Raw genomic sequence first — 19,557 nt, 5'->3', positions numbered from 1 at the left:
TAAACATTTCAAGACACACGGTCCAAGATATGGTACTCTTTCTTTCCCAACCACTAAATTACGTGTCAAATATTTTGTCATGATATCTTTCCTGATATTTTTTTTAAAAGACGAAACATCAAACAAACGGATTAAATTCTAACAGTATGACCAGGGAGAGGAACAAAAGGCAACCACCACAGTGAAATATACATATATTAAAAACTAAAATATATTTACACACACAATAGCAATAGAACTACCATGTGAACCATGTAAGCTACCCTACTTCACCATGTCTTTTCGAAGTGTAATATACCACAACATATCCTTCCGATTCCATGTACCAAAACAATCAGAGTTTAATTCACAATAATAATAATAATAATAATCAATAAATAAATAAATAATCCGCAATTCTCCAGTACCAGAGCTTGAACAGCCCACATCTCTTAATAGGATACAGTAGCATTAAAGTTCAGGTCATGAGAGTCTCAGAAAAGAACAAAGAAAGAAGTTGTCATTAAACTAAATTATTCTGTGCAATTTCAATCACACATATGCAATTAAATTGCGTAACGGAAACTGAGCTATGGTTTATATAAATGGAAGGGTACTAGAAGAGTACAGACTCACGTGCGAACTGTTTCATAGCTATGCAAAGATAGGTTGAGAAGATCATCCATCAAAAGTATCAGATGGTCTGACGGAGGCATATTCCCACTCGTACGGAACAGATGATATGATGATTGTGATGATCTCCACATATTATGCATGTATACTTTGTCAACAAGTGCCCACCTAGGCCTGTGATGATAGAATACATCGTGTAAAATGCCAGGAATTTCCCATTGAACAATACTTGTCTCCTTGTGTGTGAGCAAGAACCTCATCCTTATCGCTGACGTGTCATGATATGATTGGATCATATTATTAAGATTTGGTATCAGTTTAACCCACACAAAAGTAAATTAATCACTTTCAATTTTTTATTTTTTGTTTAACATATCATTAAGGATCCACCCACACAAAAGTGAATTATTTCCTTTCCTTTTTTCTTTTTTTTCCCTTTAGTATATTGTAAAATGACATATGGTCCGATGATATCATGACACAGCAGATGTAAGGAGGAAGTTCCTCCTCATACATTAGGAGGCAAGTATTGTTCTTTCACACATCATTGAATATAACATAAAAGGGGCATCAAGACAATACTTTTTACCTTCTCTTTCCTTTAGAATGAGATGACACAATAAAATTTATTGGAGGTTCAATAATGGCAGCAGATTCCAACTTCCAAGACTGCCTCTGATTTGACCACTCATCATATTCAGAACTTCCTGTATGTCAGGATAAATAAAGAATAATGTAAAACAGAAGTAGCCCCCCAAAAAATACACCTTGAAGAACTCAAAATGGCACCAAAAAATTAATTCATCTAAACGCAGTCGTCATTACCATAGTTCCCTAAAGCATCCATGATACGAATGATAAGTAGCAACAAGATGCTGTTATCAGATTTTTTCTCAAGTAAATATCTGCAATGGCAGCAAAACATAAAGTTGGGTGAAAAAAGTTTCCAGTATTTCAAAAGAAAAAAAAAATATTTATGGAGAAAACTAAATTACTTGCAGGCTGCATGCATAATTTCAGCAGATTTTTCGCGCAGTTCACTGCTGCCAACACTAGAACCTGTTGCTCCAGCTATTAAGAAAGATATATGATTTGGATCTTCAACCATCCCATTCCTAGATGATGGCCTAAAATCAGGCAAGCATGACAAAACACCTTGCAATGAAGAATCCAGACGCAAAAGAGTTACTTTCAACTCTTTATCATCTCCTGGGCAATGAAGTGCATCCAATTGTCAGATCCCGCAGTACTACATAAGAAAATGAAAAATCCATATTCCAGACGCAAAAGAGTCACTTTCAAAGGTTCTTTCTCATTTCCTGGGCAGTGAAGTGCATACCCCATTGTTAGATATCGCAATATTACACAAGGAAATGGAGCAACTTGAATTACTTGGAAGTCTGTATGAACTGTGACGAAATACTAAAAGATCATATCAATAACCAACCTTGGCAACTGCCAGAACTCTTCAACGGTAAGTCTTCAAAAATATCAGATCTCAATCAATAATTCAGTATCAACGATAATGAGATTCTAGAAGGTCCAAAACTTATAAATATTTCAAGGCAGTGTTATCAAAGGCCCAAGGCGCACTAAGGCGCTATAGGTCCTTTGGAGCCTAGGTGCAAGCCGTGAGGCGATGCAAGCACCTGAATGTAGTAAGGCGCACAATTGAAAAATTAAAGTACTTTTAAAGCATATTCAGATTCCATATTAAAGGCGCAAAAGATGTCAAAGGCGCACCTGGGCACACAACAGGCGCAAGTGTTGCGCCTGTAGGAGCCTGGAGCCTAGGTGCACCTTTGACAACACTGTAATCCCAGGACTCATTAAGGACCTAGCTCCACAATATAAGGTATCGGGCAACCTCAATTTAGTGAATCTATCCAATATAGAACCAGAGCTTGCGCCATGAGGAAAATTGTCTAAGAGAAAAGATCTGGGTCTTACCTAAATCAGAATGAATTTTAGTCTCGCAAATTCTCAATAGATCATCTAAAGCTGATTTCAAATGTAGGTCTAAGAGTTCGTTGGCAAATTGAACTTCTTCAACTGTAGGAACATGCCAGTTAGGGCCAATAGATGGTTCATCATCAGAATAATCTTTTGTGCTGATCCACATCTCTAACGAAGTAGCAGCTGGATGACGCAAAATACACCTGGAAACCAGAATTTTAATACATGCATGCATGCATGCTTGAGAAATAATATACTAATGTAAAACCATCTATGAAATTTAGTAAGAGAGAAACATACTTGTACTGGCTGATAGGATAATAAAGAACCAGGCTACCAAGAAGGGATCGGAGAACATGATCACCAGCTCCATTAACCTGTCATAAAACAATCAAGTTCTCAACAAACAAAAAATAAAATTTGCCCCCAAAAACCAATTAAAGTTTCAGAGATCTGTTCAGAAAGCATCCCATTTACACAAGTATGAGTTGTACAGTGAATTATTAGTTATCCAGGAAGCTTAACCATGGACACAAAAAGTACCTTCCAAGATGGGGATTCAAATGCAGACACAATAGCTTCTTTGAATTGATCCCTGTAACGAAGAAGTGCAGGACCTCCATAACTGATGGCAATTGATAATACTTTAAGTTGATAACTGATTGCTGTTTCAAGAGCTGGAGAAATTGTGGATTTTGCCTGGAGGAAGAACAATTGATTTTTGTAACAAGATTGTAGGTGACATAAAATCAATGATAATCATCATTTAAAGGAAAAAGAAAGAAAGAAAAATAAAACCTTGGATGAAGCTGAGGCATCAGAAAATCCTCTTCCTCCAAAACCTGTAGTTGGTGTTCCTTTGAAAGAGGATATGATAGACAACAGGATTGGTTCAATAAGGTGAACAACTGCCTCTTCAGGATTCGAATAAACACATGCACAGCAAAGCAGTCCAACTTCTGCAATAGCCCCAGGAAGAATATTTGTCTTGACAAACTTGGAAATTTTTTTTAGAGCCTGTGAATGAGATGTGAAGTTCAAGAAAATATCTTTTCCAGAAAACTTGAAACATTATAACAGCTGAACTGGGCATTTGAAATTCAAGAACCTAAACCTGGTTATAGAGGGATTTTGAAAGCCTCCCAAACAAGGTTTGCAGCATGCAATAGTAATATGGGCCATCCTCAACCAGAAAAGTTCCTGATGTAACTGATGAATTAAGTCCATCATTCCTGCATCGCCACTAACAAATTATTCCCAGGTAACAATGCACAGAAAAAATAAATAAATAAAAAGAATTTGAATCCATTATAGTAATTAATAATAAATAAAACCGCAAGAAGGTAAATGAGGTAGGAATAAAGTGGTGTCTGTGTATCATTACTTACAGAACACTACTAGGTTCCAAGTGCATAAGTAAGAAAACAGAATTCGGTCCATTTAGTTAATGACATAAAATGGCATGCAAAAAGGCAAAAGCAAAAGGAAAAAATTGGTGTCTGCGTATCATTAGTAATAGAACATTAGTAGGTTCCAAGCTAGAAGTTTAAAAATAAAGGAACTATAGTCCAATAATAATCAATAATAATATAAATTATAAAAGAAAAGGGGGGGGGGGGGGGGGGGGGGGGGTTGGTGGGGGAAGGAAGGCTAGGAAAAAAATTGATGCCTGTAACTATGTATATCATTACTTACAGAACACTAGTAGGTTCCAAGTGTAGAAGTAAAGAAAATAGGCGGCAGAGGAACTCGTCAAGCCATTCAGAAAAGTGGACTGCTGGCATAACAGACAATTCATCCGAATTATCTTCCAGTGTGGCCATCTGCAAAAGTGAAACAAATAAGCAGAACCCTCTTTATATGGATTATGCAAAATGGTATGTTTCTTACAAAATTTAAAGCTCACATTGGAAAATATGGAACCAATCAGTTGCATGGTTGCCAAGGTTTTAGGTGGATCATTGGCATCCATGCCAAGTAATGCATTGGATAATGAAATCATCAGAAGATCAATGAACCCATCAGCAGCAACAACATCATTTGGTTTTATTGAAGATGTTAAGGATGTGAGGAAAAGTGATCGCCCAGCAAATGCTACTGACATTACGGCAGTCTTCAATTGGTGGGTTGCCGTCATCTGAAAAATGGGAAAATAGAAATTAAGGAGATGAAACAAGCACAACGCAAAGAAAAGAACACTATTTGTTAGAAATGCATCCTGCACATTGGACATCTAAGTTGGATTTAACCTGCTATGTTTTGAATGGAAAACCAAATATGATTAAGGGGGGTATTTGGAATGGTGATTTCACAATGACCACTTGTCAATTTTTGTTACATTGTTTTCATCACCCTTGACTTCTTTCAAGGTACTAAGATTAATTTATAGTTTTTTAAAGAAAGAAAACAAAATTTGCTTCAGCTTTCAAGTTGAAGACGGAGTTTTGCTGACACGGGAATGAGTCAGTCATCCATCTACTGGAAGTCATCCTGTTCAACTTCTTCGGACAGGATCTCCTATCTATCATAATTTGTCTCTCTATTTCCAACTTCTCTCTCTCTCTCTATATGTGCACATTTAAAAATATATATATTTAAAAAAATACATTTTTGAAAACCCACAAAATCAAGGTTTTATTCATTTTAGCATGTAATATAAGTTCAAGCAAGATTACTAACCGTCTCCAAGGCCATATAAAATCGAGATGCCAAAAATGGAAGAACCAAAGAGGGTTCCACATACGACAAAATAGAAGTTGCGGCAGCAACTGTTTCAGAAAGATGTTCATTTTTGCTATATTGACCGCGATCAATTAACTTTAGCACACAATTCACAAAAGAAGCCCTTTCTGATGGTCCCAGACAGAGTTCAGCCTGGTTATTGCAATCTTTGTTCCTGCATCAGTAGAATTTTGGCAGTTAAATAAAACAAAATATGACATGCAGACTTCCTTTAACATCATCAAGTTGGTCTGATTCTTACTGTTGCTCATGCTGTAAGCGCTTCTGGAACATAATTACCAAATAGAGCAAAAACCGCTCTAAAGAATAAGTCCACCGACCACCATTTGAGGGATGGTAATATCTACAATGATAACAACAATGAGAACCAATAACTAGAATATAGAAATAACACAAATGCATTGGCAATGAAGTAAACTTAAATGTGAGTAAACAAACTGCTCTAGGAGGTTGACCAATTTCTCAAAGTGTTGCTGTGCTGAACTGGCAGGTTTTAATAGATATACCTGCATTAGCAAAAATAGAATATAACACAACAGGTATCATAGGAACCACCTATAGCAGCATGGATACAACTGAAATTTGTAGGCCTTAGTATATCAATCTTACAATTGACTTTGCAATGGCCTTTGCTGGGGTGACAGATTTATTAGAAAACAAGAACCTCGTATATCTTGGAACATCCACAGAGAAAGGGTATGATCCATTTCCATTTGCCACAGGAACCTGTATTTGCACATTACATGGTGAATTTTATTATGTGGAGGACCTTGAATGGTAAGTGAAAATCAAAAAATATATACACTAAATGTAGAACTAAACTCTAATCACTATTTCCAGTCTCCAGAGACCAGAATACAAGGAAACTATGAAGAAAGAATGCAAGCCACACAACATGAAGTATAAAATGAATAATGACACCACGATAAAATCTCCAGTAAATAATTTACTTATTTTTATCTCAGTTTGAACATCTCAATCCATCCTAGGAGCCAGAAGTTATGATTTCACAAAGATAACAACTTAATTTTATGAATGCTCCGTAATTCTGTTTAATATGGTAGTTAATACCAAGTATATTTCATCTTGTCAAACAATTAAAACCTTTCTACTCTACATAAAAAGAGTAACAGTAGACAGGGAGAGTGAGATGTAAATTCTCAACTATTTCTCATTCTTCTTTGTTTATATTTCTCCATTTCATCTCATCATTTAATATAACCTAATCCCGAAATCCATACCTCTTGCAATATGTATTACTGCTGGTAATATCGGAGCTAAACAATCTAGCAAAAATTATTTGGACATTGGACATAATAACCTTGTGACATCAGCAACTTGATCCTAAAATGTACTTTCCCACTTATAGTTAAAATGTCTAGATGTGTTATCACCCTCCCAGTCACAAAAGATTTGGTTTTCAAGATGCCAGTTTTTCATGCTTTTATCATGGAAGAGTAAAAATCAGAAGCATCTCTCCTTTTTCTTCTTTCCACCACCACTATCTTTCCAACAACAAGAGAGCTCTCCAAAGAAAGGAATTTTTTTTTTCTCTTTAGGAGCTTTTATCCCTATTCAGATTCCAAGGAAAAGGGTGGTATTGCCATATACTCATGAATCAGGGCTGAGATTAGTGAAACCACCTAGTAGAGCTCACAGGACACTGCAGAACTCTTCATCTGTAAATAATGCACTAATGTTCAACCAACTCCTGTCGCTACTTTTGTGGTTGATGATGCTTCATCGCATTTGGTTCATCATCTAGTAGTCAAACAGTACAAAAGCTTCCGTAGGTTTTCAAGGAGGGACTGTACTCAACTATAACCGCTTTGGCTTAAAGTAGCCGTGCTATCTTCATTGTTTCTTCAGTTTTTCGCATACACAGTATGTCCAAGAGTAGAGTCTTCCTTACCAAGAAGAAAATGTCAAGTGTATCTAGAAATTGTTGGGCTTCTACATTTGACCCCTATTAAAATAATAATAATAAATAGAAAATTAAAAGGTAAACACTTTCTAGTGTTGAAATGTGATGAGTAAATTTTACAGCATGCCAAAGCTAAATCCGAATATTGTGTTTGTTGCATGCTTAAAGCTCATTGAATTACTTAATTAATATTTATAGATTCCTAACCATTTGACAACCAAAGAGAAAATTATCAAATACATCTCAGATGAATAGTCTTTTTTTTCTTTTTTCTTCTTTGTAAAAACAATTCCATGATTTTTTTCTCCTTATTTTTTTATCTATCGACAATTTGAAAACTCTTTCTTTGATTTTGTCAATAGATAGAAAAACACAAGGAAAACAAATATTTCTTGGAAAAAAACATACATCTGAGATAAATCCATCGGGCATCCCAAAGGGTTGAATAAAACACTCATTTTAAATACAGATGATTAGGTGACCATAGGAAAAGGTTTTGAATAAAAAAGTAGATACAATATTTGCTTGGGCTATGGGTACTATTGCTTTATGAAAACACTAAAAAAGGTGAATTACATTAATCTGTCCAGAATTTACTTTCCGTGCAGACAAAAATACCAATCAAACAAATCTTGTCATGCACTTACCTCAAACATATTCAAGAATCGATTAAAAAGTGCAGGTAACATACACTCCCAGTCTATGAAGTTGTATTTCTTTATGATGCGAGCTGTAACAGCTGCCCATTGACTGTTCCAGAACTGGCAATTTGGTATTGAATCCCACTGATCTATACAAATTTGAATCCAGTCACTGTAATTGTAGCAAAAGAAAATCAATTGCTTCACTAAGCCATGTCAAAATCTATGAAAAGACAAAGAGTTACAAAGATACTGGACATTCTTACTTTGAAAAGAAGTCCTGATTGTCCATGTTTGTTGGAATAAACAGTCTGACGAACCCAGAACCTTCAAAGGATGAGTTATGCCATGGATTTTCCAGCAAAGATCTGGAAATTAGATCAAATAAAGTAATACAAGAATATTGACCAAATGGATAGAACAAAGCGTCACTGACTTATAAGTACCAATAATTTCCAGAAAATAATTTAAAGGTCTAAGTGGTAGTAAATAATTGCACTCAAAATGCTATCAAAACAGCAAATACCAAACTTGTGTCTATTTAGAGGCTAACAGATTGAAAACAAAGATCAATACAGAAAATACAGCACATATGAAGAATGCTAGTGCTACTACAGAATGTACAACTATTTTTTTTTTTGGATAAGCAAGAAAATTTTATAAAAGCGCTCAAAAAGGGAGCAAAGCCCAGAAGATATACACAAGGCCACAAAGGACCTTTAAGCCTTCAAAGAGGCCAAAAAATCGACAATTTCCTCTAAAGATCAATGATCTATCCCAAAAACCCAACAAAAAAGGGGTGGAAATAATAGAGAATTTAAGAGTAGAAATCGACAACTCCTTCCCATCAAAATATCTCCTATTCCTCTCGAGCCAAATACACCACCACACACAAAGAGGCGTAGCCCTCCAAGCATCCAGAATGTGAGCCCCCACATGGCAACCTCTCCAAGCCTCAATCAACCCTCTAACAGATCCAGGCATAACCCAAAGAATCCCAAACAAGCCAAACATCAAGAATCTTGGAAGTTGCATATAGGTCCTTTCATTCCTGTCATATTTGGTTTCATGAAAATGAGTTGTGCACTCACAAGGTTTTGGAAAATACAGGCCAAAAAAAAAAAGGAAGGAGTGATTATTCAGAGAACTTTGATCTGAAATAGGAGAAGAGTATTTTTCCTCTAACCCACTACATTAGGGTTCTTAAAATATAGAAAATTAAAATAGATAACATATTATTTCTCCTGATTCTGAAAATAATTACAAGCAACATTTTTAAAGAGGAAAGGTTCCTCAACATATAACTGGATTAAAACCACCTAATCTTAATTAAACTAGGTACTTACCAAAAAATAAAGTCCAGCACCGATTATATGATTTTGGCCCACCAAGGGTATTGACTTAATCTACAACTTCTAAAATCCTCTCAATTTTAATGTATCAAACAGTCATATTTAACAGATAAATTTTCATGCTGACCACAATTTAAGGGCCTTCGTAACTTCAAAAGGCTGCCAAAAACTTCATTGCATGGAAAGGATAACCATGCCCCTTGGCATCATGGCTGATAGCACACTCAATAACTTATTGATGGAGCAAAATTCGAATTAAACTGACAATATATGAAAAGGCTATGGCAGTTTCAGTAAAAAAGAATAAAAGAGTCCACACAGCAATCTTATATAATCATAACATACATGATGGGGATGAGAATATATATAAGTATTAATATCCCTTATAAGAAGCTATAGAAACAATTTCCAACTACATAGATAGCAAAGTAAGTTAGCGGGTGCAGCTGTTATCTATTAGCTGCTGTTATCTATTAGCTGATGTTATCTATTAGCTGTTATCTATTAGCTGTTAATGTATTAGCTGTCTATTAGCTGACTTAACTTGAATAGGTCTGTGTATTCTGTATAAATATCCTTGAGATATTTGAAAGAAAGACAATCTTTTCAGCCATTTATCAATTTGGTATCAGAGCAAAAAGAAAGGAATTTCCGCTGCTTTCTTTTCTTTTCTTTTTTTTTCTATTTTAACCTTACTTCTAAAGACCTGCAACAGCCGTCAGCTATCTTCTTTGTGCTGCTGCTGCTTGTCATCAATACCTCTTAGCCATGATCCATGGCAGCCAAAACAACCACTAATTCTCCCTCTCTAACCAAGAATTCATCTGACAGCAAGAAGTCCTCCACAATGACTATTCACGAAACTTCTTCTCTCATTCCTATTAAATTGGATGGTGCTAATTATCGTGTTTGGTCTCAGATTTTGGAGATGCATATTGCTGGTAGACAGAAAAAGGGGTATATCACAGGGAGAAAGGTTGCACCTGCAGAGGATGATCCAAGCTATAATGAATGGGAGGCTGAAGATGCCCTAGTCAAGTCTTGGCTTATCAATTCCATGACGGTTAATCTGATGTCCCACTTTGTGCAATGTGGAACAGCCAGGGAGGTTTGGGATGCAGTAAAGAGAAGCTATCTTGATATCTCTGATTCTTCTCAGGTTTATGAACTGATGAAGAAGTCCTTTCAATTGCGTCAAGATGGTCGGCCTCTTGTAGAGTACTACAATGAGCTGAACTCAATCTTCAAGGAACTTGATTATCGAAGACCAAATGATATGACGTGTGCAACTGATATTGAGAAACAGAGGAAGCATATTTCTGAGGATCGGGTCTATATATTTCTTGCAGGTTTGGATCACAGTTTGGATCAAGTTAGTAGTCGTGTTCTAGCTACGTCTCCTTTACCAAGCCTGGAAGAAGCATATTCTCTAGTTCGTCGTGAAGTACAGAGACAGGTCACCACGGCAATAAAGGATCACTCAGAGGCCTCGGCTCTTGCTGTCCAAAAGAGTTCCCGACCAACTTCTCCTCCTACCGACTCTACTTCTCGTCTCTGCACTCACTGCAATAGTACGAGACATACGGTTGATGTTTGCAGGAAGAAACATGGTTATCCGGAGTGGTTCAAGCTTAAGCAAGATGAACAAGAAATTTGCTCAGGTTGCTATCACCGACACTTCTCTATCTTCTGCTTCTCATGTATCTCGAGTGTCTTCTCAAGGAGGTAATTCTGATTTCGCCTTTATTTCTACTACTTCTAACACTTAGGTTATTGATTCAGGGGCCACTGATCATATGACTAGTAACTCTTCCATACTTGACTCTCTAATACCTTCACCCGTTAAGTCTGTTCAAGTTGCTAACGAGACTCCTATGCCAATTACAGGGGCTGGGAATATCTCACTTTCTCCTACATTCTCCATGTCTTCAGTTTTACTTGCACCTAATCTCTCTAACAGCCTTCTTTCCATTAGCAAAATTACCAAAAATCTTAATTGTTCTGTAACTTTTCATTCTACCCATTGTATGTTTCAGGACAATCTTACGAAGATGACGATTGGCATTGGTAAGGAGAGAGGAGGTCTTTACTACTTGGAGAAGGGGGTAAGGGAGTTAAAATTTGAACCTAGCCGTGGTTTTCAAGTAGAGAAAGAGTCTGACAGAGAGAAGATATTTTTATGGCATTGTCGTTTGGGACATCCATCTTTCTCTTATTTAGAACGTTTATTTCCTAAGTTATTTTGCAATATTTTTACTTCTAGTTTAGGGTGTGAACAATGCATTTATGCTAAAAACCATCGTGTTCCTTTTAAAGTGAGTTTCAATAAAAGTCCTATTCCTTTTTCATGTGTTTACACAGATGTGTGGGGTCCTTTTTCTACTCTTTCTGCTTCGGGCCATAAATACTTTGTATCTTTTATTGACGACTGTACTAGAGTGAGTTGGGTTTATTTGCTAAAATCTAAGAGTGATGTTATACATGTTATTCCTCAGTTTTACGAAATGATTGTCACACAATTTCATATTCAGGTTCAGGTTTTCCATTCTGACAACGGTGGTGAGTATGTGAATCAGTCTCTTCCTGATTTCTTCAAACAACATGGCATCCTCCCCCAGACAACGTGCGCCTACACGCCACAACAAAACGGCATAGCAGAGCGTAAGAATCGTCATCTCTTAGAGGTGGCTCGTACCTTATGCTTTACTATGAATGTTCCTAAGCGTTTCTGGGCGAGGCTGTCATGACTACTATTTTTCTTATCAACCGAATGCCTTCTCGTGTAATTAAATATCAAACTCCATTGAGAATGCTATCCCAATTTCACTCTATTCCTTCTACACTTAATCTTTGTCCTAAGGTTTTTGGTTGTGTGTGTTATGTTCATACACATTCTCTTCATAGGGATAAGCTTGATCCTCGTGCTCTTAAGTGTGTCTTCCTTGGTTACTCTAGTTCACAAAAGGGCTATAAATGTTTTCATCCTCCTACAAGTAAATACTGTGTGTCCATGGATGTTCAATTTTGTGAAAGAAAGTCTTATTTTTCTAGGGATGTATCTCTGATTCCTCTTCAGGGGGAGATTAGTAGTAAGGAAGAGGAACGATTATGGCTGGAAGAAAAGAGGTTGTGGATTTCAGGTAAGGGGGAGGATTCAACTGTTATGAAAAAAGGAGAACCTTTAGATACTCTTGATCATGTGGAGACTGAGTTCGATGAAAAAATAGGTGAAAGACCAGCCCACTTGTTCAAAGAAGTATATGTGAGAAGGAACAAGGATGCCACTGTCATTCCGCCTCCTTCTAACTCTAGTATCCCTCTTGATGATACTACCATGCCATCTGATGAATCTTCTAGGATTAACTCTGAGGTACATGTTTCTTCTCCTTTAACTTCAACTTCAGATATTAATTCTAAGTTTCTAACCCTGTAACTTCTGTGGAGACTGCTGCCTTGAATCCACAAGTTAGTGATCAGGGTAGGAGGTATCCTTTTCGTGATCGTAAAGAACCTAATAGGTTGGGTTTCTCCAAATTTTCTTCTAATGTTGTCTATCCTATCTCTGATTTTGTTTCCTACCACCGTCTGTCTAAGACTCACCTAGCTTTTGCCCTTCAATTGTCTTCTGTGTCTATTCCTAGTCATTTGCAGGATGCCCTTGGAGGTCCTAAGTGGAAGGCTGCTATGGTAGAGGAAATGAAGGCTCTCCAGAAGAACTTTACTTGGGAGTTGGTTGAGTTACCTCAAGAAAAGAAGACAGTGGGATGTAAGTGGGTGTATACAGTGAAGTATAAGTCAGATGGGACAGTTGAAAGGTACAAGGCTAGACTAGTTGCCAAGGGATACACTCAGACTTATGGGATTGATTATCAAGAGACCTTCGCTCCTGTGGCTAAGATGAACACTGTTCGAGTTATACTCTCTCTCGAAGTTAATTTGGACTGGCTATTACAACAGTTTGATGTGAAGAATGCCTTTCTTCATGGTGATTTGATAGAGGAGGTGTACATGGATCCTCCCCCAGGGTTTACACCTGAAGGAGGTAAGGTATGCAAGCTAAAGAAGGCTTTATACAGGTTGAAGCAATCACCAAGAGCATGGTTTGGCAGGTTGAGATACTCAATGAAGAAGTGTGGTTTTAAGCAAGCTTTGGCAGATCACACTCTCTTCTATAAGAGGAATGGTGATGATATTACTTTGCTTATCGTTTATGTGGATGACATGATTGTTACAGGTAGCAACACCAATGAGATAGAGAAGCTTCGGAGCTATTTGGCCAAGGAATTTGAAATGAAGGACTTGGGGGTTCGTCAATACTTTCTGGGCATTGAAGTGTCTCGGTCCAAGCAGGGACTTTTTCTCTCTCAACAAAAGTATACATTAGATCTCTTTGCTGACACTGGTAACTCTGCGTGTGTTCCTATAGACACTTCTATTGAAGTAAATCATTGTTTAGCTATCTATCCTGATCAGATTCCAATAAACAAGGAGAGATATCAGAGACTAGTGGGGAAGTTGATCTATCTGACTCACACTAGGCCTGACTTGTCGTATGCAGTTAGTGTTGTGAGTCAATTCATGCACAATCCGAGTCACCGACACATGAATGCAGTGAATCGTATTTTGGCTTATCCAAAGTCCTCTCCAGGTAAAGGTATTATGTGGTATTATGTTCTCTAGGCATGGACACCTAGACATTGTGGGTTATACAGATTCTGATTTTGCGGGAGCCAAGTTGGATAGGAAGTCTACTTCAGGGTGTGTGTCATTCGTTGGAGGCAATTTGGTGACCTAGAGGAGTAAGAAACAGAATGTGGTATCGTTGTCTAGTGCAGAAGCTGAATACCGTGCTCTTCATCATGCAATTACGGAGCTTACATCGTTGAAGATTCTCTTAAGTGAGCTTGGGTTTGGTCCAAAGAAACCTATATTGATTTTTTGTGATAATACAGCAGCTATTGATATTGCTAATAATCCAGTGTAACACAATCGAACTAAGCATATTGAACTTGACCGAAACTACGTCAAGGATAACCTGGATTCTGGTGTGATAGAGGTTCCTTACATTAAGAGTGCGAACCAGCTGGCTAATATGATAACTCATTGTGTTACTAGTGGTTCGTTTCATACATCACTATCCAAGTTAGGCATGTGAGATATCTATGCACCAACTTGAGGGGGAGAGTTAACGTGTACAACTTTTATCTATTAGCTGTTGTTATCTATTAGCTGTTATCTATTGTTGTTATCTATTAGCTGTTATCTATTCGCTGATGTTATCTATTAGCTATTAATGTATTAGCTGTCAAATTAATTGTATAGTTGACTTACCTTGACTAAGTCTGTGTATTCTGTATAAATATCCTTGAGATATATGAAAGAAAGACAATCTTTTCAGCCATTTATCAATTAAGTATACTCACCGATAACCCCAAGGGGTTGGCTCAAGTGGGTAAGTCACTTGGCCCTAGTGTCTCGGGAAGCATCAGGTCTAAGGTTCGACTCCTCTTGGATGCAAACAATTCCTTGGGAGAGGGGGGGAGAGGGGGTGAGTACCAACTAGGGAAAAAAAAGGTACCCTCACCGACAACAGCACCTTTGATTCAAATTCACAAACATACTTTTGAGTGTGTGTGTGTGTGAATGAACCCAAATAATTGAGAATGCCAAAAAGTGGGACTAAAATATTTACTTCTGTACTGCAAGTATATCGGCTATCATGACTTATGGACTATGAGAACTGCAGGCACCAACTTTTGTCAGGGAAGACCAACTTTGTTATAATGGTATAAGTTCATAAACACTGTAGTCGGCACCCCAAATCCTTCAAGTACTTGTGTAACCACTGCAATTCATATGTACCATGAGTTACAAAGCTAAACTATGATTGTCCACATGTTCTTGCAACAAACAATTGTTATGGATCCTCCTTGATTCACACTAATAAGTATGGTGACCACACTTTATCCTCACTAAGAGATCCTACCAAGACTAGAGCAATATATGCTTCCAGTGTCAACCCAATTTCTGTGAAAATAAGCCTTCTTTTATCAGATGAACTCAAAGTTTATTTTGATTACTAATGTAAGACGAAGAGTGTCCAGTGGATGCATAAACAAACTTACAACACTATCTGTGTGAACATTACTAAAACAAATATAAGAGAGATTTAAATCGTTCTACAATGCCTAGTATCTCAGAATGTTAAAGAGGTCAACAGCACCTCTTTACTTAGTCAATCACCTGGCTGTATTGGTGTAACTATCAGCCTGCAACCAACATAAGTCTCCTCAAGTGATTTCAATACATATCTTTCAGAAAATAAAATAACAACAATAATAATACATATCTTCCTCATGAGATGAAGATGCGCCATTTTAAGTAGACCTAAATTTTGACCTCAAACTCATTACAGAATGACAAATAGATGATGAATAATAGATAACTCATTATATATATATATATAACTGATCTACAAAACTGTCAAAATTAAAGACAGTCTCAGAATATTACCGAAATTCAGACCATATCTCAAAGGCAGAACCTGGTGGGAAGAACCTCCGGCAGGATCGAACAAGGGAAGTAACAGTCTCGAAATGTCGTTGTCTCAATCTCCACCCTTCGGGGCCCGTATCCCTGTAACGGATATACAATTCACATTCACCAGCATATAGCTTTAAGAAATAAGAACTAAAAATGAAGAAAGAAACCCAGGTATATGGAGTAACTATAGTAAATTATCAATATGCTTGGACAGGTCAGAAAAAAACAATTAAACCAGACCGTTCAATATGAACACCAAACTTTAAAAGTCAAAACAATAAAAATAAAAAATAAAATAAAATAAAAAATTTGACGAAGCCAATACCAATAACATCAAGTTAAGAATTCAACATCATAGATTCTCCAAAAGGATTAAAAGTAAATATATCACCAAAATGTTTATCACCATGATATAATTGGCATATAAAAATAAAGCCTACACACATTGCATAAATTACGAGCACGGGCAGAATGATTCATGACAAAAAATGTCCACAATACTTTAATCAAATAATATATACACTACCAATATAGTTATAAAGGAGCAAACATAAGACTCACCTTGTGAAGTGCGTATTGATCAAAGTATCATAGAGAGGCCGCCACTGAACTTTGAAGGACAACTTCTTCCGGTATTTATTCAGTAACTTAATTAGTATGCTTCCCCATCTAACCTAATCAACATAATTACAACTATCATTCAGCCAAAAAAATAGAATAAAATAAAAGGCAAACACATACAGGAAGAAAAATCATTCTGAAATACAATGACCACCTGGGCATAAAGTTTGTTCTGTGCAATACAAAACAATTCTAACCCAACTTCGACAAGGGCAGCCACATCATCCAAAGATATGTCACTTTTTGCCTTTATGAAACTGCAAAATTAATGAACAAACGTGAGATATCACATGTATTGCCAGCTGCATTTTGTGAGAGTGAAAAATGAATCACAGCCTATATTCCACTACAACAACAACAACACAACAGCAGCAAACAAGACTAATTTTCTTCCGTTTAACCAACAAACATATATCATGTCCTTCTATCCTGTTTTTACAACAGGAATGCTTATAGTTATTACGACCAGAGGCAGACCGTAAGAGGGACCAAGGGGAGCCATGCCCCCCCCCCCACCCACACACACAATTTTTTTGATCATTTCACCAAGTGGCCCCTCTTCAAGTATTAAAACACACCAAATTTACATTTGGCCCCCCAAAACTTACATAAACTTGTAATTGATCCCTCCAAATCCACATGATATTTGGTCCATAAAAAATTATATGACATTTAAGTCCATCCAACTATCCATTGCTAGAACCACCATCCAATGCCCACCTGATTATTATTTTCATATTCATAGCAAAATATAATTTATTCATCAAGAAGCAAATAATACAAAGCATCATCAGTGGATTCATCCATTAACCAAAAAGAAAAGTTGCTATCAGTCAAATTATTTGTTTCCCCGCAAAGAGTAACCTTCAAATTAATTAAGTAATACTGTAATATCGTTTAAGACCACTGAATTTAAATTTGGCCTCGTTCCATTTGTGAGAATACTTTTAAAAAGGAACCTCCTCTTTGTTTAGAAAATTGTAAAGTCTGTCCGATATATAGGATGTATGATAGGATTTAATTTTTAATCTATTTTGTACATGTCTATGTAAAAATTGACTTGGATATAATTTTCAATGCTGTTAATGGATTGAAATGTTTTTTGTTTTTTGTTTTTTTTTTTTTTATAAGCAATATTTTCTTAGATTTTTTATCTTTTACATTCAAAATATATGGTAGGATTACTAATGTGAAGAAAAAATATATTACAATTTGACCCCCTAAATAGAACTTCCTCGGTCCGCCCCTGATTACGAAAATTTTAAAGAAAATTTTCTTTTTTCTTTTTCGTCATGCTCATGTCAGTGTTCTACTTTTTAAAAAATTGTTGTATCAGTGTATCAGCACTGTGACTGTGCTTCTTAGGGTGTGATCAAACCTTCTTTTTTTTTTGATAAGTAGGGTGTGATCAAAGCTTTGTAATGCCATTCAATTTCCTATCTGTTTTATTGATCATTTAGCATACATATATATGGTGTGTCCCGATAAACAACCTATGACAAAATTCTGAATGCTGAAAAGTAAACAAAAACTAGTTACTGCTAACAACTACAGTCCAATCTTTTCCATTATATTTCATATAAATTATTTTTATCAATTTTTTACATTTGTGACTAGAGGAATTGGGCTTATATACTTCAACAAAAATAATAATAATAATAAAAATAGCATTTTGCAAAGTAAAGTAAACAAAACTCAGTTACAGCTAACAACTACAGTCCAATCTTTTCCATTATATTTCATATAAATTGTTTTTATCAACTTTTTACATTTGTAACTAGAGTAATTGAGCTTGTAAACTTCAACAAAAAAATAATAATAAAAATAGCATTTTGCAATTGGAAAAAAGTTCCGTTGATGTTACATACTTTACAGAATATAAACAAACTGATAGGCAAATGAGCAAGTGATCGGTCTCAGATAGTAGACAATTGTTTAGTTTCGGCATACATATAGATATAGATACATCATACTAGAAATTTTAAATTGAACTCACAGGTCGATGACAGAGACCCATTTGAGAGTAGAGTAAACCGATTCAGGATCATCCGATCGATAAGACTCCTTCACAGCCCTCACAACTCGAGAGAAGGACTCTTTCTCTCTCTTGGTCTCCTCGGCGACAGGTGGAGGAAGCCAAGCATTATACAGGTGCATTTTGAGTATCTATGCTCTCTGTAAACAATCAAAACCGATTAATGAAAATCCCTATCCCTCTCTTCCAGTATATATAGACACTCTTGTCTGCTGTGTGCTGATTTTTCTTTTCCTTTTCTTTCTGGCCAAGAAAAGGGGAGAGAAAGAAAGAGTATTAATTGGGGCAGATTTAAGGTCGGAGGTTGACTGGTAACCGGTATCGGCGGTGGACGAGCTTTGTCTACTTCGATGACTTTGGGCGACTATGATGAATTGTTAGATATATCATATATATATATGTATATCGACGATATATATAGTTTTCTTGGGGAAAGAGGCGAGTGGAGGGGTCAACCACGTTGGTGGAAAATGAGAACTTTCGGGTTCGTGATGGACCGGGAGGGTCCTTGTCCGTCCACGTGGCTTGAACTCGGCCATTGAATTTCTAATAGCTTTGTTTGCCGTTGGAAAAATTAAATATATACTAATTGGCACCGTTATTTTTGTTTTTTGGGTTAAAAAGTTCGGGCATCTTTGTCAGTGAAAGAGATCTATGATTTTTCCTAGGTATAGTATAAGCTTCGGATCTTTATTCCCAACAAATGTCGTCTGTGTTTTATTTGTGTGTTGTCATTGGTCCACCCTAGTTTTCAAACATGTACATTATTTATATTAAAATACTTATGAAAATCATTCAATTTTAGGCTATTATTGTTTGAAAAGTAAAATATTTTTATTTTTTTAGTATTTGATAAAAAGTTTAGGTCGAAATTAAGATAAAGTTTATTAAACGAAACGTGTAAAATAATTTGTCTAATATTTATAGGTAATTTATTTTTGTCAGACTTTAATAATTTTTTTTTTTCATAAATATTTTACGATAACTCAGTATTAAAAAATAAAAAATATTTTACAATAACTCGGTATTAAAAAATAAAAAATATTTTACATAAAGAATAACCAGCCTTAATTGAAGTATGAATAATAAAGTGAATACTGTCTTGAGATTCAAATATAATTTTTTAAGACA

The 19,557-nt window shown here is 36.1% G+C and overlaps 1 protein-coding gene across 2 annotated transcripts in view; it reads right to left on the bottom strand.

Annotated features, from left to right (window-relative positions):
* Positions 1-18,810, bottom strand: part of LOC132308301 (proteasome activator subunit 4) — a 38,170-nt gene extending 19,360 nt beyond the window's left edge. The window contains exons 1-21 of one of the 2 annotated variants that reach the window (XM_059806343.1): positions 18,388-18,810; positions 16,546-16,648; positions 16,332-16,444; positions 15,741-15,863; positions 8,142-8,243; positions 7,882-8,047; positions 5,920-6,036; positions 5,749-5,816; positions 5,552-5,653; positions 5,248-5,464; positions 4,475-4,705; positions 4,264-4,391; positions 3,683-3,800; positions 3,367-3,585; positions 3,112-3,267; positions 2,869-2,945; positions 2,563-2,771; positions 1,608-1,821; positions 1,438-1,517; positions 1,202-1,319; positions 616-786 (exon numbers count right to left, since the gene is read on the bottom strand). In XM_059806343.1, the coding sequence (XP_059662326.1) occupies positions 616-786; positions 1,202-1,319; positions 1,438-1,517; positions 1,608-1,821; positions 2,563-2,771; positions 2,869-2,945; positions 3,112-3,267; positions 3,367-3,585; positions 3,683-3,800; positions 4,264-4,391; positions 4,475-4,705; positions 5,248-5,464; positions 5,552-5,653; positions 5,749-5,816; positions 5,920-6,036; positions 7,882-8,047; positions 8,142-8,243; positions 15,741-15,863; positions 16,332-16,444; positions 16,546-16,648; positions 18,388-18,548 (2,993 nt within the window). In that variant the 5' untranslated portion in view covers positions 18,549-18,810. Of the gene's footprint in view, positions 1-615; positions 787-1,201; positions 1,320-1,437; positions 1,518-1,607; positions 1,822-2,562; positions 2,772-2,868; positions 2,946-3,111; positions 3,268-3,366; positions 3,586-3,682; positions 3,801-4,263; positions 4,392-4,474; positions 4,706-5,247; positions 5,465-5,551; positions 5,654-5,748; positions 5,817-5,919; positions 6,037-7,881; positions 8,048-8,141; positions 8,244-15,740; positions 15,864-16,331; positions 16,445-16,545; positions 16,649-18,387 lie in introns of those variants that run through there. The other variant, XM_059806345.1, reaches the window with a different exon arrangement.
* Between the last annotated feature and the right edge of the window lie 747 nt (positions 18,811-19,557).

This window comes from Cornus florida, unplaced genomic scaffold, assembly GCF_030987335.1.
Source record: "Cornus florida cultivar Cherokee Brave unplaced genomic scaffold, ASM3098733v1 CherokeeBrave_3.0.0_Hap2_Chr05, whole genome shotgun sequence".
Lineage (NCBI taxonomy): Eukaryota > Viridiplantae > Streptophyta > Magnoliopsida > Cornales > Cornaceae > Cornus > Cornus florida.
Note: the sequence above shows the minus strand (reverse complement) of the source record. Positions and strands in the feature narration are given on the sequence as shown.